The sequence below is a fragment of the Grus americana genome, chromosome 6 (genome assembly GCF_028858705.1).
Source record: "Grus americana isolate bGruAme1 chromosome 6, bGruAme1.mat, whole genome shotgun sequence".
Taxonomy (NCBI): Eukaryota; Metazoa; Chordata; class Aves; order Gruiformes; family Gruidae; genus Grus; species Grus americana.
Window position 1 is genome coordinate 43,572,390 of NC_072857.1, and position 25,138 is coordinate 43,597,527.

At 42.5% G+C, this 25,138-nt stretch overlaps 1 protein-coding gene across 4 annotated transcripts in view; it reads left to right on the forward strand.

Moving 5' to 3' along the window:
* DIP2A (disco interacting protein 2 homolog A) overlaps positions 1-25,138 on the forward strand; it is a 142,743-nt gene that overhangs the window by 109,996 nt on the left and 7,609 nt on the right. For 3 of the 4 annotated variants that reach the window (XM_054830887.1, XM_054830888.1, XM_054830889.1), the window contains 15 exons: positions 5,798-5,934; positions 7,367-7,447; positions 7,645-7,772; positions 9,683-9,797; positions 10,952-11,153; positions 12,403-12,512; positions 12,650-12,730; positions 15,233-15,356; positions 16,178-16,299; positions 16,618-16,729; positions 16,948-17,057; positions 17,566-17,696; positions 19,395-19,563; positions 20,734-20,904; positions 24,162-24,223. In XM_054830887.1, the coding sequence (XP_054686862.1) occupies positions 5,798-5,934; positions 7,367-7,447; positions 7,645-7,772; positions 9,683-9,797; positions 10,952-11,153; positions 12,403-12,512; positions 12,650-12,730; positions 15,233-15,356; positions 16,178-16,299; positions 16,618-16,729; positions 16,948-17,057; positions 17,566-17,696; positions 19,395-19,563; positions 20,734-20,904; positions 24,162-24,223 (1,855 nt within the window). Of the gene's footprint in view, positions 1-5,797; positions 5,935-7,366; positions 7,448-7,644; positions 7,773-9,682; positions 9,798-10,718; positions 10,806-10,951; positions 11,154-12,402; positions 12,513-12,649; positions 12,731-15,232; positions 15,357-16,177; positions 16,300-16,617; positions 16,730-16,947; positions 17,058-17,565; positions 17,697-19,394; positions 19,564-20,733; positions 20,905-24,161; positions 24,224-25,138 lie in introns of those variants that run through there. The other variant, XR_008577780.1, reaches the window with a different exon arrangement.

Sequence of the window (25,138 nt, forward strand, 5' to 3'; positions counted from 1 at the left end):
TCACATGCCATCCTTGAAGGCTTTGTTCCATCTTCTGATCCCCATTGGATAGATTCAAGGTCTTGGAAATGACTACGTGCCTTAGTCTGTCAAACATCTTATGACATAGGAGCTCACATTCCTGAATTTAATTTGGTCAAACATGCTGTGAAAGTAGTCTTCTAGCCAAGAACTAGTAGCCATGTGGAGGCTTGTTCAGTCAAGCCAAATGGATCTCATTACTCTTGAAGATCCCTGGTGTACTTTATCCAGGAACCAGCTGGTTAAAAGGTCATGGATAAAGTGTCCACTTTGGCCTCCTTTATTCAGATCTTGCTATTTGTTCTGAGATACTGAGCCCACCTGCTATGGAGATCTTACTCAACAGACCCCTCAGCACCGGGATCATGTCTTATGTCACTGCTGTTTAACCCACAGGCCACTCTTGATGCCATGTTCTCTTCAGTTGCCTTGGCTGTTCACTTTCATGATCTACCATGAATGCCAATCACAAGAGCCACCAGGGAAGTGCAAGCATCCACAAAGAAATCTTTCCATCAAAGATAGCATGGGAATTCTTAAGAGAGAACCTGCTATGCCTTCCTCTGGAATTTTCTCTGCAGCTCCTGGAGGGATGATGTTTTGCCTCACCTGTTGACCACCTTGGGCTATTTTCATACAATGGTTTGGGTTGGAAGGGACCTCACAGCCCATCCAGTTCCAACTCCCTGCCATGGGCAGGGACACCCTCCACTAGCCCAGGTTGCCCAAAGCCCCTTCCAACCCGGCCTTGAACACTGCCAGGGAGCCAGGGGCAGCCACAGCTTCTCTGGGCAACCTGGGCCAGGGCCTCACCACCCTCACAGGCAAGCATTTCTGCCTCAGATCCCACCTCCATCTCCCCTCCTGCAGCTTCAGGCCATTCCCCTTGGCCTGTCACTCCCTGCCCTTGTCACCAGCCCCTCTCCAGCTTTCCTGGAGCCCCTGCAGGGACTGGAAGGGGCTCTAAGGTCTCCCCGCAGCCTTCTCTTCTCCAGGCTGAACCACCCCAACTCTCTCAGCCTGTCTCCATAGCAGAGGTGCTCCAGCCCTCCCATCATCTCCGTGGCCTCCTCTGAACTCGCTCCAACAGCTCCATGTCCTTCTTGTGCTGGGAACCCCAGAGCTGGAGGCAGCACTGCAGGGGGGTCTCACCAGAGTGGAGCAGAGGTGCAGAATCCCCTCCCTCGACCTGCTGATCATGCTGCTGGTGATGTAGCCCAGGACATGGTTGGCTTTCTGGGCTGCAAGCGCACATTGCCCACTCATGTTGAGCTTCTTGCCCCCCAACATCCCCAAGTCCTTCTCCTCAGGGCTGCTTTCAATCCATTCCCTGCCCAGCCTATAGTTGTGCTTGGGATTGTGCCGACCCACATGCAGGACTTTGCACTTGGCCTTGTTGAACTTCATGCAGTTTACACGGGCCCGCCTCCAAAGCCTGTCAAGGTCCCTCTGGATGGCATCCCTTCCCTCCAGCGTGTCGACCCATCACACAGCTTGGTGTTGTCAGCAAACTTGCTGAGGGTGCACTCGATCCCACTGTCTCTGTCGCCAACAAAGATGTTAAACAGTGCCAGTCCCAGTACTGACCCCTGAGGAACGCCACTCATCACCGGTCTCCACTTGGACATTGAGCTGTTGACCGCAACTTTTCGAATGTGACCATCCAACCAATTCCTTTTTGCATGGTTTCTGTCTGGGACTGACGTTGCTAAGCAGCAGTATTTGGCTCCTAACAATCTTCAGTTCATTTTTTCCAAATTGGACTGGTAAACATGGTAGGGAGAGTACCAAACTTCTCTTCTTCTCCCTGTTTTGTGCCTCCAACTTTCACATCAACTGGGATGCGATTGCCGTGTCATCTGTCATCTTGGATTATACGTTATACTATATGTATACGTTACAATATACGTTATGCTTGGACCTGGATATGGATGCTCAGGGTATTCAATTAAGTTTGCCTCCCTGCTACTTCCTCACTAAACATTTCCATTCTTTTGCAGGGATTCTTTCTTTGACAGGGAGTAACCCTTTCTAATCCAGAAGATCTATATCGCTATAGCTCCCAATCATATGAAGCCTGGTTCATAGAAAGAATGCTGCAGCAGCTACTTTCATATACTCGAGCAGAAAATTTTGGGTTGGTGCCAGGCCTTAGGCTTCTGCAAGATGAACTTATGCATATATAGAGTTTCAGGTTCTGGTTTGTGGCTGTATTCAGTACCTTTTCCGGAAATTCAAGGAGAATTGTTCAATTCTCACAAATGGCCAGATGATTTCTTCGTCTCCAGTCTGTGGATGTCATGGATGTTACTGTTGCCTCTGTCCACGTCTTACCAAACATTTGCCCAGGTTCTGGTAGTTACCACAATGCATCTTCACTGAAGAGGAATCTGGTTCCTTTATCTCAGTGCCCAATTTGTGAAAGGAGTTGTTACAGAACACCTTTGTAAAGCTTTCAGTCTTTTTCCTTAGGTTGTGAATGTGAGATAGCAGTACCTCATTCCCACTCGGTCCTTAGAATTTATCATGGTAATCAGTTCTGTGTGTTCTGCTTTGGTCTGTCACATGATGGCACAACAGCCTGCCACGGCAGAACTTCTTCTCTTAGAGATCTGTGGCAATGTGTACACTTGTGATGAGATCTTTTCTTCCAATTTAAATGTTGTGCTTTGGATGCTTGTGTCAGCACCTTTAGAGTCTAGATTCTTGTTCATCCTTATCTGGGAAGCTGGCTTGCTTTATGCCTATTGCCCTTAGCAGAAGAGCAGGGAAAGATTCAGGTCCTTGCATTGGGCATCCCCATATGATGTTTTCTGCAAAGATTAGGTTTCTGTGGAAACCCTGCAAATACCTTCCACAATGGTGGTAGAGGCATTTTATCCTATCCTTTTAGTATTTTTTCCTAAGGCTTCATGCTTCTAGAACAGAAGTTGTAACTAAAGTCTGTAGTGCAAGGAGGGCCCTCTTGCTTTTATTCTCACAGACCCTGGCCTTTTAGGAAGACTTGCTTGCCACAAGAAGATCCTGGAGTTCCACTATTGGCACACAGTAGCAATCCAAATGGATATCAGTTGCATATGGATCTGCTATGAAATCGTGAAAGTGGACCAAGAGAGCACTTTCTAACACTCATCGGGCACCTTTGGTAGTTGCCTTCTGCTGTGCAGGCCTCTGACATTCTTCTTGCATTCATGCCATGCTGGTCTTGAAACACCCGAAGCGGAAATCAGTCTCTGGTAGGGCATCAGTGCAGTCATTTGTTTGCACAGTAGGATTCTCATCCTCTGCCAAAAATCTCATGGCAGGGCTAACCGCTGAGAGTCACCATCTATAAGAATGTACATGTGGACTCATTTGAAGAAAGCAAGCTTTCTTACCAGTAATCAGTATTCTTCGTGATGTGTAGTCCACATGTACATTCCCATCCCATCTGCTTTTCCCTTCTCTCTAATTCTTTTTCAGATGCAATGCTGTTGAGAGAGACTGAAATGGTGGTAGATGCACTCTCTTGTATGTCACACATGAAGCAGGAAAAGAAGGAGAAGCAAGAGTACAGGCTCTACAGATACTGCAAAAGGGAAACCTTGCAGTATCCCATGGCAGGGCAGAACTATGCCTGCTGTTAGAATGTACGTGTAGACTGCCTGTATCATACATTGGTTACTGGTAAGTATGTTTTTTTACTTGATCAGGGTGATAGGATTGTCCTTGGGCTTCACGGACAGAGCATCATCTTTTGGGGACTGTAGGCTAATCTGTTGGGTTTTCCATGTTTGTGAGTGAGTTGAGGACTGTAGCATTTGTCTACGCCTACAAATTGTTGCACGCTCTTTAGTTATTAACACTTCTCTCTGCATCATTGCTTAAGCATTACGTACAGAGTTCTGAGATTAACTCAAGTTATTTGCTGTGGTAATAAAAAATAATTCTGTTTCAATTTACCATGAAGTTTTAAATGGCCTTTTTTTTTTTCAATTTCTCCTCCTAAATTGCAAAATGCGTTTTTTGGACAACTAACTGCTAGTTCATACTGTATAACTTAATTCCAACCTTCTAGTTCATACATACAATTTTCAGCAACTGAAACTGTTGTGCTAATTTGGACTTGGACCTGTACCAGAATTTGAGTGGCGTCTCCTTATTTGGTCACCAGAGGTTATCATTGTGTGGTTCCAAACACTTTATTAATAAATGCTAGTTGTTCTGATAGATCATTTTTAGGAAACCAAGATAATGTAGAGGTTGGTAGGGTGAATTCTTGTCTCTCCTGTTCAGACCTAAGAACTTTTCTGAGATTTGAAAATATACCTATGGACCTGTTCTACCAGCAGAGTTCGTGGTCCACGCTTGCAGCAGAGCTGGCTTTATCATATATTAGTGTTAAAGGAAATGTGCCACTTTCCATTTATGATTTCTCTTCATGCTAGTTGAACAGTGGTAAAAGTAAGGGCTGTCTGTATATCACCTAAGGTTGGCTAAATTAGAGAACAGTAACACAGCCCTTCATAATGGCTCTGGTCAGCCTTATCTCGGCTTCCCATCTGACATATGTTCCGTGGCCAAAACATTCAAAAGATCCTGATGGAAATAAACCAACTAAATAAATTTCCGATACTCCTGGAGTCTCAACGGTTGTTTTCTTTGATATAGTGTGCACGACCACAAAGTACTCTGGTAATCTGAATTGGAAGCAAATGGAATGGGAAAGGGCAGAAAATTAATTTATGGCATATAGTCTGTGTTATTTTTCAAAGACTCCATTTATTTTGTATTGACCCAGATAGCCATTTTGATTTCTTTGTTAATCTTGCGTCTTAAGTCTTCCTTGCTCCATCGTGCCTTCTCCCTCCATATCCTTTTTCCTAGTCCGAAAGAGAAAAGAAAGGACAAATTCTGACTGCTTAACCAAGGGCTCTGTTTAGCCAGAGAAACCTGTGGCTTCAGAAGTAAAGTATAACCAGTGGCCATAGCAAAGCTCAGTGTAATATTTGGTTTACAAGTGTGTATGTCCTTGATTAAAAATAAGAACATTTCAGTATAGGAAGACTTCTGAGATTTCAGAAGAAAATTGGTAAGGAGAATAGCGGTAGGACCTTTATGAAATGCCATCATTTTGATGAGCTGAAGAAGGTCATCAGACTGCAGATGGGAAAGAGATAATATGTAGTTGTAGGAGGAAGTTCAGTAAGGGACAGCTCTGTGATATGAGTTGTATGTGGTCTCCCAATACTAGCTGGCAGACTGGCCTGCTTTAAAAGAAGATGGGACGCAATACAGAAAAATCATTGACCTGACACTGACATAATAAAATAGCTGAGTTTTCTCTCCATTTCTGAACTGCTTCTCACATAACTTAAGGGATAATACTATGAACGCTGAAGTGTGCAATAAGTAAAAGGAATGATACGTCTGTAACTGGTATTTTCTTATTTTTCGTCTTTATTCTCGTATATGCTTGTACTTGATCAAACCATCTGCCTTCATGTGGAAAAGCAATTGCTGCCGTTGTGGATTCAGTTGCAGCTGATGTGTAGGCTGTGAAGCACTGTAAGAAACAAAAAGTTTGTGTTTGCGATCTTGCATCTTTAATCTTGGAAAACACATGACACAGGCTGTCAGAAAGATAGATAGAACTCTCTTGCATGCCGTGGTTTTGCTGTCGCTGACAGATAATTGATCTTAAAATCTTTATCTGCCTGTCAGCGGCAAAGCAACTTCTGCGTCAGCTGCTGAAGCATACCGATGCCGTGAGTCTGTGTTCTTCCTCTCCCTCCAGCAAACGTGTGTGTTGTGAAGGTGGATGGGACTCCCTATCTGTGTAAAGCCGATGAGGTGGGAGAAATATGTGTGAATTCAGGTGCAACTGGGATGGCGTATTTCGGCCTCCTCGGAATCACCAAGAATGTGTTTGAGGTTTGTATTTCTCTTTGTAATGCAAAGTTTCGTTGTTACAGTTCTAGTATTTCTTCTTGCAAATAAACTTATTTGTTCCTTAAACTTCCTTTTTTATTTTATCGGAAAAAGCCCTGGCCAAATACACTTTGCCTCATTCTCTATCAGAACTCAATATTCTGTCTCTTACAACCAAAAATACAAAGTACCATCAGCAGTCAGTCAGCTGCCTCTGTATTCTGCGATCCAGTGTTGTGCCTATGTTAGCATTTAAATTCATCTTAGTTCTGTATTAATACAGCAGTTTTCTGTAAAGTTACCTGAAGACATTTAAAGTTTTATCAGTGCACAACTTGGGACGTAGAGTTAGAAGTTAGTCTGGTATTTGTGAGCTTCTTCATTCAATTAAAATGCACCTGTTAAGACATAATAAATTATTTAGAAAAGATTCCTTTGTGTAGTGCAAACAGTATGTGCTTTTCAAAGTGAACTTCAGTGTTGGTTTCCTGTAACGCTTAGAACAGTTTGCTGTCGGGTATATGAAATTATGTTCCTAGGTGTATGGAAGAAGAGATCGTGAGGATGATAACGTAACAGTCATAAGCCTTGTAGTTTGTCAAAGTAAAGCAAAAGTGATTCTTCTGCCCAGATTTTTCCTCGCTGTGGTACCCCAGTTTCATGTTTTCCCTTTTCTGGCAAGAAAGGAGTGAAGGTCCTTTGGGAGTCGCACACACAGTCATGTTACACTGGGCAGCAGTTCCAAGACTCAGCTGAAGTGTGGAGTTCTACCAGAGAGACAAAAGAAATCCTGACCATAGTCCTCTCTTTCAAAAAAACCTCTTTCAGTCAGCATGCCAAGCCTCAACGCTTCCAGCAGCTCCGCTTTCAGCACTGTCCTTAGCTAGGGAGAGAGCCAGTGAGAAATCTGATGTAATGGAGGAGTTGGGGGTTAAGGGGAAGGCAAGGAAACCACCTGAGCAGATGAGAGGAACTTGCTGATAAGCTTAATGCTTGCACTCTGGTTCTGCGGTGTAGGTGGTCCCATAAGTGCAGCAAACTTAACTTTCTCAAAGTTGTGATAGTGTTGTGTCTGTTGCAATTGATGTGATGTGCCTGGGTACATATCTCATCAGGGGTGTTAATAGTAGCAACAGAAAGACTTTCTGATTAAGTGCTAGATGAGTTCATACTATAAAACCTGATTTAAAAAGCAGTGTGAACTCTTGTTATGAAGACCGAGTAGCTGAGAAAAAAGATAAGAATGCTACCACAGAAATAAGAATTGATGTGTTCTTCATTATTCAAAAAGCTTGTTCATACTTGACATGATAGTAGCTGTTGTCATCGGGTAATTTTTCAGCTGAGTGTAGAGCTGCAGTGAAACAGAGGCAAGAAGCATTTTAACTTCACTTTTCTTACCAGTACTGTGTCTGAATACTTTGTGTTCTTTCAGGCCGTTCCAGTGACGGCAGCTGGCGTGCCTGTTTCAGACCAGCCCTTTACGAGAACAGGATTGCTTGGCTTCGTGGGGCCTGTAAGTGTGAACGAGCCGCCTGGGGCCCTGCTTTGTCCTGACTCCCAGCTCTGAGCGATGCCCCTGAATTCAGCAGTATTCTGCGTCAGGGCAGTGATGTCACAACGATCTTGAGAATATTGTTGGCTTTAGTCAGGCATGTATCGCCAGGAATCTGGAGGTTTTGCCCTGTATTTCTAATCCTGTCTTTTTTTCAGGACTATTTGGTGTTTGTGGTAGGAAAACTGGATGGCCTAATGACAGTTAGTGGCCGCAGGCACAATGCAGATGATGTGGTAGCCACCGCGTTGGCAGTCGAACCCATGAAGTTTGTATATCGGGGGAGGTGAGTATCTTAAAAACTTCACCACTGCAGGTTGGACTTTGTTGCTCCAAAGTATCACAAAGCATACACAGGAGCTCTGCATGTGAATGTTGACACGTGTATTTTGTAGGAAAGATGGCACTAGGCTGTGATATGCCAGATAAGAACTTGGCTGTCCCTGACAAATATTGACACCCTGCTTCATGCATAATAGATTTAAAATTAGTTTCACATAATATAAACATAGATCTTTAAGTGTCCATTTCAAACTTCTTTCAAAGCTTCTCTTAAGGCAGTCAAATGAAGCTCGTATCCTTGTATGTTGTAAAACACAACTCCCCTTTGTCCACCTGAGCCTTCCATGCAGAGTGGCCTAGGGAAGAACTTTGCAGCACGTTCTAAAGAACAAACTAGGAGTGTTGAGGCTGCTGAAAGACCTTCAAAGATAGTATGTGTTGTGTCACCAACCCTACTGCTCTTCAGTGGTCTGTGGCTCAGTGTCTGGATGGAGATCAGTGATGACTTGTGTCCCTCAGGGGTCCATATTGGGACCAGGACTGTTTAATATTTTCATCAGTGACATAGACAATTGGATCGAGTGCACCCTCAGCAAATTTGCAGATGACACCAAGCTGAGTGGTGTGGTTGACGTGGCTGAGGGAAGGGATGCCATTCCAAGAGACCTTGACAAGCTTGAGAAGTGGGCCCATGTGAACTTCATGAGGTTCAGCAAGGCCAAGCACAAGGTCCTGCACATGGGTCAGGGCAACCCCCCCTGTCAACGCAGGTTGGGGATGAAGGGATTGAGAGCAGCCCTGAGGAGAAGGACTTGGGGGTACTAGTGGATGAGAAGCTCAACGAGAGCTGGCAATGTGCGCTTGCAGCCCAGAAAGCCAACTGTGTCCTGGGCTGCATCACCAGCAGCATGACCAGCAGGTTGAGGGAGGGGATTCTGCTGGATCCGAGGGCTGGGGCACCTCTGCTATGGAGACAGGCTGAGAGAGTTGGAGTTGTACAGCCTGGAGAAGAGAAGGCTCTGGGGAGATCTAATTGCAGCCTTTCAGTAGTTAAAGGGGGCTTATGAGAAAGATGGGGACAGGCTTTATAGTAGGGCCTTTAGTGATAGGACAAGGGCTAGTGTCTTTAAACTAAAAGAGGGGAGATTTAGACTAGATCTAAGGAAGAAATTTTTTATGCTGCGAGTGATGAGGCACTGGCACAGGTTGCCCAGCGAGGTGGTAGATGCCCCATCCCTGGAAACATTCGAGGTCAGGTTGGATGGGGCTTTGGGCAACCCGATCTACTTGAAGATGTCCCTTCCTCATTGCAGGGGGGTTGGACTAGATGGCCTTTAAAGGTCCCTTCCAACCCAAACCATTCTGTGACGCTATGAAAGTTGAGCTTACCTCATTTTTGCATCACTTGTACAATTCACGTATCATAAAAAAAATGGCACATACCTGGCTGAGACAATATTTTATCCTAGAAGACACAAGCCTAAAATTAATTTAATTCACAAAGGGGAGTAAGTATTTTTCAGTGCAAGCATTGATAGACAGGCTGGTCGGTAATTTGGCATAGTTGTCTTTCAGGAGGGACATCATATGTAGGTGCAACAAGTTTGTCGTGCGTGGTGGAGTTACGTAGGCAAGGTTTGCGCAGCCCCTGCACATATGGAACCTGCCTGTGCTAAACGTGTGCTGCACTGGTGACTGCAAATTCACTTGGCCCCCAAGAGAAATAAATTACAATAATGAACCTACATTTGTTCTAAAGTTGTCTGTGATTTTGTGATGATCTGGCGTGAATAATGCTTGTGTGTGTTGAACCGGTTAAACCATTAAAGGTTGCAGTCATTTCCACGTTATAATAAACCATGCTATGTTCATCACATGTTGCATCCTATCATTCTTCTGTCCTTTGCGTTTTAGGATAGCAGTGTTTTCTGTGACCGTTTTGCATGATGATCGAATAGTGCTTGTGGCAGAGCAGCGCCCTGATGCGTCAGAGGAGGATAGTTTTCAGTGGATGAGCAGGGTTCTACAGGTAGTCAGTCTGTCCTTTCTCTCTTTCCAGGTGAATAAGGCTGATGTATTAAATGAGAATCTCAGAGCGTCTTTTTTTCCATAAGAAAAACCTAGCAGTGTAACGACAGAGCATTGTAATAAGCTGACCTCTGAATGTATTTCAGGGTTTGATAGTTAACGGAATTTTGTAAAAAGACTTTCTTTCAGAATGTTTTTTAATTGCATATTACTAAGATTCTTGAAGTCCTAAGGATGATAGTGTGTGTTTGTTTTAATTCTGCATACCTCTGCTGAGCTCATACTGGCTGGGAAGGCAAGTCTGAAAATGTTTAAGGGTATACTCAGTGCCAAGTATCAAAACAGACCCTGAAATCTTTTTATGTCACTGACATCCTTATTCTAGACCTCCAACAGTAAGCATTAAAAACTTTTTCCCTTGATTCCTTTGTTGTGTTTCTGTGGGGGGCCAGGATTGAGAGGGGAATTCTGGTAGAAGTTGCATTTGAGGATTTCAGAATTAATCCATTGATTCTAAGGAAGTAAAAAGTAAGAGCGCAGTTACGGAAGAAAACTGGTGAAGGGGTAACTGCAGACTAGAGAGAATGACTTAAGGGAAGATGGCTCTTAAGAGTAAGGCAGTTGTGTAATAATGGTTTCTGTCTAATTTCAGCTTTGTAATCTTTTTAGAGGGCATACCTGGTGATGGAAAGGCTCCATGGGAGGAGATATTTTTATTTCTCTTTTTAGAAGTGTCATAGCTAAAATAGACACTTAATTTAGGCAGCAAGATGTTTCCCTCCCTATTTTTGTGATATTATGTTCTACTGCGCTTTTGTGATTGTGCCATATGTGCTAAATTTGCTGTGGTATAATTTTGGCTTTTTAAAATCTCTGCACTTTTTGCCCACTTTAAGAGACTTTCCTAATCCCTGATGTGCAGGTGGCATCCCCTTGATAGAGTGCACAAGCAAAGTCCTGGGTCTGCTCCTGCTCCCATTGAAGTCATGGCACAACTTCTATGAGTTCAGTGAGTGCAGAATTGGACCCTTTATTTGCAAATTGTAGTGCAAGTAAAAATTTTAATGTTATTAAATGACTTGAATTCAAATTCTTCCTCTAGCTACATCACAGTTGATAACACGGAATGTTTTGGTCTGTTTTTCTTCTATCAAGGCAATTGATAGCATTCACCAAGTGGGCGTCTACTGTCTCGCCTTGGTGCCAGCCAACACTTTGCCAAAGGCTCCGCTCGGAGGAATTCATATTTCAGAAACCAAGCAGCGCTTTTTAGAGGGTGCTCTGCACCCTTGTAATGTCCTGATGTGTCCACATACTTGTGTTACTAACCTGCCTAAGCCTCGACAGAAACAACCAGGTGAGTAAACCAGAGCATGTTGCTTAGTTCTGCCTGTCTGTCTCCGAGAGTGTGCATGGAGCGTGATCTGGAGCAACGTGGCAGCTCAGGGCTGTGCAGGTTGGATGGCTTTAAGCTGCTTAACTGGTGTCAGAGCAGCCCAGAGCTCAGTGAGGGCATCGTGGTCTGCCTTGAATCCCAGATACGTTGAAGGGCGTACAGCACGTACCAGTTTCATGCTTCTGTAGCTACGTTACAAATTGTTCCTGTACTGGCCATCTTGCAAAGGCTGGTCCTCAAACTGACGTACAGACAGACCTCAATTTGCTGAATCACTAACAGACTGATTTTTAATGCACCATACTCATAATGGACTGATTTTCAGTGTACCGTACTATCCTCTTGTATTCAGAGCAGCCCTGAGGAGAAGGACTTGGGGTTGTCGATTGATGAGAAGCTCAACATGAGCTGGCAATGTGCGCTTGCAGCCCAGAAAGCCAACCGTGTCCTGGGCTGCATCCCCAGCAGCGTGGCCAGCAGGTCGAGGGAGGGGATTCTGCCCCTCTACTCCACTCTGGTGAGATCCCCCTGCAGTGCTGTGTCCAGCTCTGGGGTCCCCAGCACAAGAAGGACATGGAGCTGTTGGAGCGAGTCCAGAGGAGGTCACGGAGATGATGGGAGGGCTGGAGCACCTCTGCTATGGAGACAGGCTGAGAGAGTTGGGGTGGTTCAGCCTGGAGAAGAGAAGGCTGCGGGGAGACCTTAGAGCCCCTTCCAGTCCCTGCAGGGGCTCCAGGAAAGCTGGAGAGGGGCTGGTGACGAGGGCAGGGAGTGACAGGCCAAGGGGAATGGCCTGAAGCTGCAGGAGGGGAGATGGAGATGGGATGTGAGGCAGAAATCCTTCCCTGTGAGGGTGCTGAGGCCCTGGCCCAGGTTGCCCAGAGAAGCTGTGGCTGCCCCTGGCTCCCTGGCAGTGTTCAAGGCCAGGTTGGATGGGGCTTTGGGCAACCTGGGCTAGTGGAGGGTGTCCCTGCCCATGGCAGGGGTGGGACTGGGTGGGCTTTGAGGTCCCTTCCAACCCAAACCAGTCTGGGATTCTGTGATCCTCTTCTCTCTTTTTCTATGCAATGTGATCCTTGGTTTTAGCTTTTCACATTTTTCAGATCTGTGTTACATATGGCACTTATAGTAACCTGCAGGCCGAACTAGAGATTATTACATGTTCCTTACATTATTTTTCCTCATTTTTGTGCTGTTTTTCAAAATGCAGATGTTGGTCCTGCTTCAATGATAGTAGGAAACCTTGTTGCTGGAAAGAGAATTGCACAAGCCTCAGGGAGAGATGTTACCCAGTTGGAGGATAATGACCAGGCAAGAAAGGTAACACGGATGTCGTGGTATTATTAAATATTTGAATTGGTTTATTCAAAATGAGAGAAGACCAGTTATGGTATTCTGCTGAAACTAAGCATGGTGCATTTTGAGGGAACCCAAGTGCCCTTTTCTTTCTGTTTCAGTTCCTGTATTTGGCAGACGTCCTTCAGTGGCGAGCTCAGACAACTCCAGATCATCCCCTGTTCCTTTTGCTGAATTCCAAGGTGAGATGCACTTTAGCTCATATTTGGAGATTGACATCAGTAAAAGATTGTTTGCATTCTAAGAAAATTCCAGTTAGAAGTTTTTTCCTAAAATACTTCAGGTTATTTTGATGATGTGGGATGTCATGGTTTTGAAGCAGAAAAAAATTGCTAGTTAGCAAGCAGTGTAATTTTTCCACATCCGGAATTTTATTATGCATCTTTTATTCCACATCTGGAATTTCAGTATACATTCTGCCTAACTTAAAACATTGCAGTAATGGCATTTCCTGCTGGAACACAACTTTTGTCATATTAATGTAGGACACAATTCTGTCATCTTCCATGAGCACAAGGGTAAGTGGAAGTCAGAGCTGGAGGATTTTTTTAATTAGAAGGTCTAGAGCCGAAGCAGAGAACCCTTGGGACAGCTTTGGAGTCACATTATCCAGGGACACTGCACACCCTTCAGGAGACACTGATGCCTTGTCCTCGGCTAGGCTCTGCCCCCAAAAAGGATGGCACTTACAGTCACTCAAACAGGATCAAGTAAATGCTTTGGTTTTGGAGTACTGGCTCTGTGTACTTACAGGCTCTATATACTTAGGGTATTCAAGGGCAGTCTGAGCCCTCGTGAGATAAGACAAGGCAACAGTCATGTTTTTCAGTAAATACATCATTTTTGCTAATAGCCATTACTCTGCATGTGACTGTCAGTAGTTTTGGAGTGTTCGCGTACCCTGTGCGTCCAACACTTTGTAAAGGGGTGTGAAAAAACCGTGTACTTCTATATGCCCCTCAGTGTATCAGCCTCCCTGGGCTTGAGAAGCACTACTGCTGTGCATAATGCAGAAAACTCAAGTATTTCAGATTCTGCTGCTGCTGTCCTGGCACTTTTTTATTCCCCTCCTTTCTTTCCAGTAGGCAAAGTTGGTCAATTTTCGTTTGAGCCTGTACTGGGTATCCCCAGTAAATTAGGTCTGCCTTGTGCTGTACTGTGCCGCAGGCACGCGAGACAGGGAACGTACGTGCCTTCAGACAGGCAGAATGGTTTAGGACACGGTTCAAAGTTCTGACTTGTCTCGTGAGACTCTGCTTTAGTAGAAGAAACTGCTTCAATATGGTTATTGTTAAAAGCCACAGAATTGGTTTATTCTCTTGGAGTAAAGAGGCTTTTGAGGGAAGTTTTCTAGTACGCAGAAGCTCCTTTCTGGGTCTCTTGGTTCAGGCAGCTTTTACCCTTCACAAGGAGAATCTGCAAAAAGGAGACACAAAACTTAGGCACAAAGAAATTCTCTGTTGGTGAACACATCTTAAATAGCTAAGACTAGTAAGCGAGAAGGCTAAACATGAGTGTGCTCACAGGTCTCCATGAGAAACCCTTCTGGTTTACACCTTTTCATGTCAATATTTTTCTCCCAAGTCCTTGAGCTGCTACTGTTCCTGTATCAGAAATACACTGTCTTTACTGTTCTTATTTTGCGTGACTTTAACTCCCAGGCTTTAACAGCAGTGTCCTCAGCAAAACTGAGCAGAGTGCCGGTGCCATCCTGCATTGCACTAGGCCTTGGATCAGAGCTGTGTGTTGGGGCTGAGGATTACATGTGACAGCTTGTCTGGGACTTGAAACTGAATACTTGTACAGCAGACATCTGCTGTGATGATCCTTCTCTGTATAGCGGGAGGCTTGATTCAGTCTCTCACTGACTGTTTCCCTCTGAGGTGGTTGTCCCACCAGTTTTTCTTGAATCAGACTGTAGTCTTGGAAAAATGGATACATCCTAACCTCACAGGCCTAAGGCTAAGGCATCGCTTCCTAGGCTGGGTAGCAAAAGGATGTTCTCTGTCTTCACATCAAAAACTGGACTAAGCCTTTTGGAATCCCCATGACTTTGTGACTGCCTAAGCAATCCAAAGATACAGCTGCTTCCATGGGAAGATTTTCCAGCTGTGTAGTTGTGGGAAATGCACTTTCCACAAGATGGACAGTGGGTGCACTGAAGCAGAAGTGACACTGCGTACCAACCACAGCTCAGGTTGCCTCTTGGACCCTTTAAAAGAATGTCTGTGCCAAAGACATCAGCAGAGTTCCCTTTGCACTTTTAAGAATGCTGATTGCAAAAGCATCTCGAGGTTTGGCTGTGCGTGGTAGGGTAAAGCTGACACAGTGCTTCACTTGCTGCTGCAACAATTGTGTTACTCCTCCTCCTCCTCCTGCTGCTATGTTTTCTCCCTTGGACTGTGAAATTTCAAATACTTGGAAGGTATTATTTTTGTGGTACCAAATACATTTAGAAGCTGCTTCACTGTCTGACGTTCAAAATAACACGTATAAAATTCTCTAGCATTCTCAAAGTTCGTGGTACCAGTTGCATGGTTTCCAGAACACCGAGACAGAGTCTTTAAAAGGGTTTGCTGTATTGTTAAAATAAGGCCAATGAAATATTCATCTGCAGCATGTACTTTATTCGGTTTCAAACTGTTCTCCACAAAGTTTTCTGATGTCGCTTTTGTTTTGTGCAGGGCACTGTAGCTAGCACTGCATCGTGCATACAGTTGCACAAGAGAGCGGAGAGAGTGGCCGTCGCACTGATGGAGAAGGGACGACTGAACATTGGTGACCACGTGGCCCTGGTTTATCCTCCAGGTAAGGCAGTACAGACAGCAAAAATCAAAGTCAGACATCACAAGAAAAGAAACAACTCTTGCCAAGACAGAGCATTGGAACATCCATTGAATACAGCGGTATGTGGCAGTGATGTAGCGTTTCAAGGGAGAGATTTCCTTTTTGCCATTTTGTTATTAAGTCGCTTCTCCAGGTGGCAAACTACATTTACCAAACATTTCATCTAACCGCTCCAGATCTCTGGACAGTTCTGCAGAGTAGCTTGATTTAAACCACATGAAAGATTCTCAATTTTCAGCCTCAGGGAATGGAATAAAACTGTTCAAAGCTAGATTAGGGATGTCAGTGTGTGAACACCCCTTCTTTCCTGAATGGCTGTCTCTAGAAGTGAAATCCAGACCCCAGACTTGCATTACTAGTGTGTATTTGCAAGCGTACCTCAGGAAAAAAGTATTACCTCATAAAAGTAGGATGACTGCATATTTCAGTGTGATAATTGTGAAAAACGGGTGTATGCTTTTTAAAGGAATCTGAGTTGTCATCTTCATAACTTACAGCACCTTGGTTTGTTATTTTTGTTATTTTATGCTACCTGACCATGAAAACATATCCCTACAAATTTAAAGTTGGTAGCGTTTGAATAATTTTTGCTAACTCTCAAGCGCAAAATATTTTAACCTCACAGAATTGGGCACGGCCAAGAACAGCCTGTTGGGTTGAAGAGACCTTTGTGACAAATTGTTACATCTTAATAAATCGATGTGTGTGTGTTTATTTTGGTGAAAGAATTTGGTCTCTTGTTCTGATACAAATTACTTAAATGTCACAAATATCCTTTACAGGAGTAGACTTGATAGCAACTTTCTATGGCTGCCTATACGCTGGCTGTATACCTATCACCGTTCGCCCACCTCATCCGCAGAATCTTGCTACTACTCTGCCCACTGTCAAAATGATTGTAGAGGTATGTATAAGATGTTCCTCTCCTAATGCTTTTGGTGGGTGTAGGATGGTTGATGCAGCCTGATAAACTGCTTCACCTCAGTGAATGTAAAATAAGCTAGGAAAAAACATAATCAGTATGCTGTGGCTGAGTCACTAAATACTTTTTTGGAAATTCATTTAAAATGTTCTTTCTGTTGTTGTAATTTATTTTGCTCTGTTTCCAATGTTTTTCTTCATCTGTTCAGCTTACTGGTTATCTCATCTGGATGGATATGAAATCACTTGAGCATTCATTCACTAGTTTTGTAAATGTTTTTTAATGCTGTGTCTTTTACAGGTCAGTAAGTCTGCATGTATACTGACCACACAAGCGATAATGAAACTGCTGAAGTCCAAGGAAGCTGCAACAGCTGTAGATATTAAAACATGGCCCACGATTTTGGATACAGGTACAGAATGTTTGCCCACTAGCCAAAATGTAAATCGTTTGAAGACTGGTTATTTATTTTGTTATACCATAACTGCCTAACTGAAGGGATGTATCTTGCATTCCATTGAAATAGCTGTCCAGAAACTAGAAAGCACCTGGTGTTAATGCTGTAAAGACACATTTTTGTCTTGTGCTCTTTTTCCAAAATAATAATATGGTACTCTTCTCTTTGTATAGATGATATGCCTAAAAAGAAGCTGGCTAGTATTTTCAGACCTACATCTCCAGATATGTTGGCATACTTGGACTTCAGTGTGTCTACTACTGGTATATTGGCAGGAGTAAAGGTAGAGTAACAAGAGAGATATTATTATACTTTGTTTCCGTATATATAGGCATATTCCACATTCATTCCTCCTGCCAGAGAAGAAATACAAAAATGTAAGTGGACGATGGTAGTGTTCAGAAAGCTTATTTTTAAATTTGCATGACATCAAAATTTCTTGATGCACTTTTTGGAAGCATTCCGTCTTACTGGCTCTGTGTGAGGAATCAGTGAGGGGACTAAATGGAGAGTGTTTGTCCTAAAGTTCATGAATGTTTTCTTCTGTGATTTATTGTAGAGATGTCAGATGTCATTTGGCATCATTTGATGTCATGACAGATGTCAGTTGCCACTAGCATGAAAAGCACCTGTGAAATTTTGGGCTAATATCCCTTTCCTGTTTTAATGGTGCTTAAAAAAACCCCAAACCACTACATGTTGTCATGTCTTCTACAATAAACGTGTCTATCCATTATTACATGTGATACCATTTTTTTAAGTCCCTGAGAGCACCTGTTTTCCTCTTACAGATGTCACATGCAGCTACAAGTGCCTTATGTCGCTCTATAAAGCTGCAGTGTGAGCTGTACCCCTCGCGTCAGATTGCCATCTGCCTCGACCCTTACTGTGGCTTGGGATTTGCACTGTGGTGCTTGTGCAGGTATGTCGCTAGTCATAGGCTTTCTCTCGAATCCCAGGGAACAGTCGTGGATGGAACTGTCAGAGAAACCCAGATTCACCTTTTTATAGGTATTTCATAAAATACCTTTTGTGGTAACAAAATTCATTTCAGTAAGGTAGTTACTCGAGTAACTTAGGTTTTGCAAGTAGAATTAATTAGATACCAAATCCAAGGAAAAAGGACTTCGCTGTCTATTTCACATTGATTAAATAAATCCTTTAAAGTCTTTTGAGATTAAACCATATTTTTTACAAGACCCTTAAGGTGTTGACTACCAAGATTGGTATGCACTAAGAAATACTGCTAAAGGAAGCAATTAAATGTTTCTTAAAATGAATGAGACCTGAACTGATTCAATCAGATAACTACTATAATGCAGCACATCTTGCAAAGCTGCAAAATTTTCCTCTTTTTTGCCTTTTTGAACATTCCATATGCTTTAACTAATCCAAAGATTTAATAGTTTTTTACTTATTTCGTTAAAAAAAAGTTCAGAAACTAAGCATGAAAGGTTATTTTGTAAACAGATGAAGTTACATTTACTGTAGGTAACCTGTTCATTCCCCAACTGCAAAGGAAGTCTACTGAAGGAAAGCAAAATTTGAACTTTGGTGTAACATCTTATGATTTATGTCATCCATAAAGTGAGGCAGGGTGGAGGGAAAAGAAACCTCAGAGATGGAAGAATTAAAATCTAAGTGGATTTTTAAAAAATATTTTTAGGGAAGGTAACCTCATGCATCATGCTTTCTATACAAGAGTTAATATAAGGTCTGCTGTGTTATAGCTTTGTTTTGGTGTGAAAGGTTGTTTTATTACAGAATGATTTTTTTTCTATTTTAGAATGTTTAAAAAGAAAACAAAAAACCTCATCATATTGCTCACTACAAAAACACATCAACTCTAGTCAGGAGAAATGGCAAGCATGTTAAGTTACCTGTTGAAAGCAATTAGAGATCCTGTTATTTTTTTCCAGATGCATTGTTTTATCTAAGCCTGGTTTTGCAGAGGGGTGTGTCACTGATTTTGTTGATAGTAACTGATGTAAAAAACACTTGGTAATTTAAGACTGTATGGTCATGGCATTTACTGTCTTGAAATGAGCATATAATATTACAAAAAAATAAAAATTAAACGGTGGTGTGACTCTGAATTTGACTTTCTGTCCACTCATGTTAGCTGGTATCCAGGTTAAATATTTCACATAAACACTGTTTAAAAACTGAGACACCTACTGCAAAGGCTAGAAAACTGCACTAAAAACTTGAATAGGTGTTAAAGACTCATTTCACTCAAAGCAAAAGGTGCATTTTCCCTAGAATGACTCTCAAAAATAAGCTGAATTACCAATTGTAATCTGTAACTGGAATGTGTCTCAAATGTTAACGGTTTTGTGTCAGAAGTTCTGTCTGTTCAAGGCATTGAGTATTTGGCTATAGTTCAGCACAATTTACTGCAGGACAAGTATAGTCACCTTAAAGTTTGTGACTTAACTCACACCCATAGTTCTTAGGTAACTAAGAGACACTTGCTCTCTGTAGAGAAGATTAGCTGAAGTTCAAATAGATACCAAGCTCTCAGTTTTCCTGTATTTGCTTCATTTTGACTTTACGTAACTTTTGGCTTTTTTTTATGCTGGCTTGAAGTTTTCGTGTTTCTTTTTCTTCTTCTCCCTAGTGTATATTCAGGTCATCAGTCTATTCTAGTCCCTCCTCTGGAACTGGAGAGCAACGTGTCTCTGTGGTTGTCTGCTGTAAGTCAGTATAAAGTGCGCGTCACGTTCTGCTCTTACTCCGTGATGGAAATGTGCACCAAAGGGCTTGGAACACAGACTGATATACTCCGGGTGAGCGGACTTAATTTTTCAACATGCCAACATATAAATACATGTATCTTTCTAAAAATACTGCATTTTGGCTTGCAGAAGATGGGCCCGTAAGTCTTTCTGTGAAAGCCTTTCATTATGACTTGCTTTTTGGGAAATGTTGAGATTGCTGGGAGTTTCAGTTCTCATGCTTCTATTGGGGGGGAAAAAAAAAAAGAAGTCTTATGTTTTCAACTTACTTGTGCCACCTCTGTGTTGATGAGTATTTCTGAGATTTTGGGCAAAATACATAGGAAGCCTAACAACTTTGTCTTGTCTGAGACAGAAAAACCCAAACAAACTCCCCAAACAAACAGACAAAACACACACCAAAAAAGAAAAAAAACAACAAAACCTCACTAAACCCAGAAAACCTCTCATCAAAACAAAAAGCCCTCCAAAACCTGGAAAGTTTTTCAGATCACTTGATAGCAAAAGTATTGAGTTCTAAAATGGATGTAATCTTCCTCACAGCAGCAATTACAACTAATACCTCCATTTATTTTTGGGGGAGATCTGTTAACTAAAAATTTCCCTGCAGAGGTGCCTCCGTCTCAATGGTAGGAGAGTTCCCACGGCTGTTGTAACTAAGCTGCTCAGGACTTCCACTGAGAATGTCTGGCAGCTTGTTGCAGACCAGACAGCGGCTACATTGTGCTTATTCCCACTATGGACAAAAAACTCCGTCCCTCCATTCTCCTGGATCTCGCTGAAGGGAATCCTGGCCCACAGCCAGTTGCCACAGGTTCACACTGCTGAGAGCTAGTAATGCCTCGAACACTCCACGTGCATCTGAACCCCGCGGCGCTGGGAGCAAGCGGGTTTCTTGTGAGCCCAGCCCAGCGACACAATGATGTTTTGTGGGCTTTTCAGCTTGAAGTGATGAGCGGCTGTGTGGCAGCTACACGATGCAAGTAGTTTGCATCTTGTGTGTCAAACCCTGCCGCAAAGCTGCCTGGCACAATTTTAGAGGGTTGTCCTGGGTGGATGGAGCCAAGCTGAGTGCAGTCCGTGTCTGTATTGTTTAACCAGTTCATGTCAGTCATTCTGGTGTTTTTAAAGTCCATCCCTTCCGCAAATTAAAATGGCTTATGTCTAGAACTGCTGACTTCAGACTTAAAATAATGTTGTTTTCTTCACCCAACCTCTCAGATGAAAGGTGTGAACCTGTCCTGCGTGCGAACGTGCATGGTGGTTGCAGAGGAGAGACCGAGGATTACCCTAACACAGTCTTTCTCTAAGCTGTTCAAAGACCTGGGCCTCTCTGCTCGTGCAGTCAGCACTACATTTGGGTGCAGGGTCAACGTAGCGATTTGCTTACAGGTGAGACTGAACTGCTTATTTCTTATGCAAAATCTCTGGGAACTTTATAGGAAATCATGTTCAGCTGCATGTAATTTTTTTTCAGTTGAACTGGAGCTCCATTGCTTGCTTGCTTCATCACCAAGTTAAATAAGTCTTGAAGATGTGGATTATGATAATTTCACTTTTCTGTACTAGCTGACCAATTGATTTGCCTTTCTAATACAGAGGATCAGTATTAAGAAACTTGTTTTCTTCCTGCTGTGCAGGAGCAGTATTAAAATTAAATACACAGCTTCCTGTTCATAAACATACTAAATATTTCAAGCAGCGCTATTTCAGCTTTTGTGCGATTCAGATTTTGTCTGTTTGAAAAATAGCTTATGTATATGTGGAATTAAATGGACGACAGAGTTCCTCAAATAAGACCCAGGAAAATGGGCAAGTTTGGCAGGGTTTTTTTTACTTTTAAAGATCTCAAATGAGTATTATCAACATGGAAATACGTTTGTCTCACCTCATGTGAGAGTTGGAGGGGTTTTTTTGAATTCAAGGTATAAAATTGGAAGCTTTGAGGAGGAGAATATGCCCATAACGTACAGCCCTACTTCACAGACGGGAGATAATGACGTGCTGTGGTCCAGACCCGCCTTTGATAGTTCAATATTCAGTTGATGATAATCTTGTATGTGTAATTTAACCAGATCAACTTGAACTTTTCTTAATGAGATGCTGCTTCTCTAGTTAGGAGAGGAAAAAAAAAATTATTCCACAAGTTACCTGGAAATCAGGTACTAAGTATGGTCTGGTAAATGGCAAAGCACCCTGGGTTTTGGGTGATCCTTGAGTTAATAGATAAACTCCTTGAGGTTCAGATATGGCAGTATGTAGCTTTATATGTGGGGAATTTCATAGATGGCATGTGCATTAAGTATGTGTATAATGTTAAATTTTATTTCCAATTTTACTGGTATGAATTACACTTAATAAAAAATATGATGCTATGAAGATTGCTACTGTGTCTCTGCAAAAGGTTTTTTTCTTTCTTTCTGGTGCCCACTAGATGAAGGAAAGCCTTCTTTCCTCTCGGAATATATTTTAATGTTCTAGATTTCCTACAAGAGAGATGTTTTGGGCCATTAGCTTCTTAAATATGTTGCCATTCGTAATTGTTTCTTTAGTTTCTATAGTTTCTTTCACACATATTAAAGGAAAAAAGGTTTTTAGCAACCCCTAGATAAATGGTTATAAAGAAATGTGGCCAGAGCAATTTTATGAATTAGTAGATGGACAAATAGGAAGGATATAGATGAAATCAAGATGACTGTAAATGAAGATTTTAAATTTATTGAATAAAACATTACGTATGCCAGGTGTGAAAGAACAGCTTTCTGAATTGGCTGTCTAAAGAATTTTAAAAGCCGGTTTTGGATACTTGCTGTTCAGACTGCACAAAGGGGGGAAAAAACCCTCAGTTTTTCTGCAGAATACTAAATAGCAATTGGAAAAGTACTCCCAAGAAAACTGTGGAGAGTGTAGGGCTGCTGGGCAGTTAAGCTTCCCATTCATTTTATACCTTTTACATCTCTGTTCTCCATTCTTGAGCCCTTTTTAGCGTGGTGGGGGGTTTTTTACCCCCTTCCCTCATTCTTCCAAAGTTATACCTATATCTGACTTTTTTAAATCATCGAATTGAAATTAATATAGATGAAAGTCCAAACTGAATGGGCATTTGACACAAGTGAGCATGCAAATAAATACATCATGTCTTCCAACCTTACTGGACTGGTTTACTGAGGTGGTGTTTCTGAACCCGCAAGCAGCCTTTAGATATGTACAGATGGAGGAGGGATTTATGATAAAGCAACAGGCCTGACGTATGATCTGCCTTAAACCTCTTCTTATTAACTGGGACTTGCATGTTTCCCAGTGAACGCTTCAAAGTGCCACGCTCTTACTAAGTAATCTGAAATGGAAATTTTCTTTTCATTCTAAAACAGTATGAGTTTTGTTTTCTGTCTTACTGTGTGTATCTTATGTTTCCAGTGCCTCTTTGTTTGTATTTTCTTTTTTCCCCTTTCTCTCTGTTTCACACACTTTGATGGCCTCTGTTACTTCTGTTTGTGGTCCCACTGTCAGCCAAACAGGCTGGGCAAGCTGGCTGAACAGGTATAGTGATGCATGTGTGCTTGTAACGTCCTAAAGTCAGTCTGGTTCAGCAGTATTACTCTCTAATGCCATTTGCGAGAGTGTTCATTTGAAACAGATCAGGCGAGATTTTTTTTTCTAAAGAAGTTCAGTTTTACTCCAAAGAACACTTACAGCTGAAGTACAAAACCTCTTTCTCAAGCCAGAAAGGGAGTTATAGTAATGATTAACATTACTGAATGGTACAGTCCTAAAGATCAAGATCATACCTTAGCGTGGTGTGGCCGTCAGTGGCACTGAGCCTCAGCAGTGCTACGGAACTACAAGGGAATGTCGTTATAAAGACATCATGGCTCTTCTCCAGCACGGCAATCTTGAGCTGATGGCAGAATGGCCTCATTTTAAGTATTTCTAAAATGAGAAGCTGTGCTATGGGGGAAGATAGTCACTGAAACTTTGCCTGGTTGTTTTAGTTTAAATATGCATTTCACTGTAGTTTCTAGTTGTCTTGAGATTAAATTCTGCTGGTGGAAAAAAAAAAGGCCCCCGTTCCCAGGTTGGGAAATGAGAAACCTTGCACCAGAGCTTGTCAGTTTTATCCTCTGACTGCAACAGAGCTCTGCCTCTGCCTCGGCTGTTACTGGCAGCAGCCTTGAAAAGATACGGGTTGGTTAGAGTTATGTTTTAGTTAAATGTTGGTGGGGTTTTTTCTTCCAAGTTGACAAAACTGTTATAAAGTCCAACAGTTGAGCTTTGGGAAGGGGATTAGGCCCGCACAGGTTTATGCTTACATGCTTTGCACTTGGTATGTAGTTATTAGAGGAGGTGCTTACTAAAATAAAAGTTTTACAACTTAAGTTTTAAATTTAAAAATTTTTAAAACTTAAAGACTTACCTGTATAACTACATACTTCACTTGTGCATCCATTTACTGATTCCATACAACATCAAAGCTTTATGGCAGTCACTCTAGAAATGGTGTCTATTTTACTGTATTTCCGATAGATTAGGGCAGTCCTTTATAAGCGTCAGTAAAAAAGGGAGAGGAATTTGTGAATTTATGTGGCTGTGAGCATAAAAGCAGAATTTTCTGGCTTTGGTTGAATTTGTTTCTTCCTTCTTACTCTTAGGGAACAGCAGGACCAGATCCAACAACGGTGTACGTAGATATGAGAGCACTTCGCCATGACAGGTATAAATTATGTTAATGTATTAACTATTTAATGACTGTAGAGGAGAAAGTTCAGCCTCATGGCATTGCATTGGTTTGTTGAAATACCCTTGGCAGCAGCTAATCCCTCATCACCATATACACAGAACCCACCCTAGAAAATGATGGCTATGTGCTGGGAGTGGCCGGGCATCTCCTCCTCCATCACTTGCTGCAGTGTTCCTTTCCAGACCCTCACCTAACTTGCTGTCTGTTCATCAGTCCTGTATAATCTAGACTCATCAGCTGTTTCTTGCCTAACCACACTGTTAGCAAAAGGTGGCTTTGCCAGCTGGCTGGTTAGTCACAGAATCACAGAAACAGGGTGGGCAGGATCTCTGGATGTCCCTCGTGCAAGCTCCTGCTCAAAGCAAGACCAGCTTCAAGGCTTCATCAGGTTACTGAGGGCCAGGACCTGTTCAGTATGGAAAATCTCCAAGAACAGAGAGCCTCCTCCTCTCTGGGTGTATGTGCTGAGACTGACACCCTGCTCTGGAGAAGTTTTCCTTACTGGCATTTGCCATCTTGCGTATTATGTCCCTGGCCTCTTCTCCTTCTGGTGTGAGAAACTCTGAGAAATCTGGCTCCATCTTCTCTGTAACAATCCTTTAGGTAGTGCAAAAAAAAGTGCAGTTAGAGATCCCCTTAGTCTGTCTTTTTTTTTTTGTCTTCAGACCAAACCAACTCAATTCCCTCAGCCTTCCCAGATCCAACAAATTGATGTCAGGCCTGTACTACAGTGTATCAAAACACATGCACATGGCATCTGGAAACTTGCCAAGGATACATCATTCTGCCGGACTTAATTCTGTAGTCATAATTTTTGTATGAACTCGTCTCTCGCTTAAATTAGTTAATACAAGTGTGGCAGCACCAAGTTCAGACTGCAAGCACAGT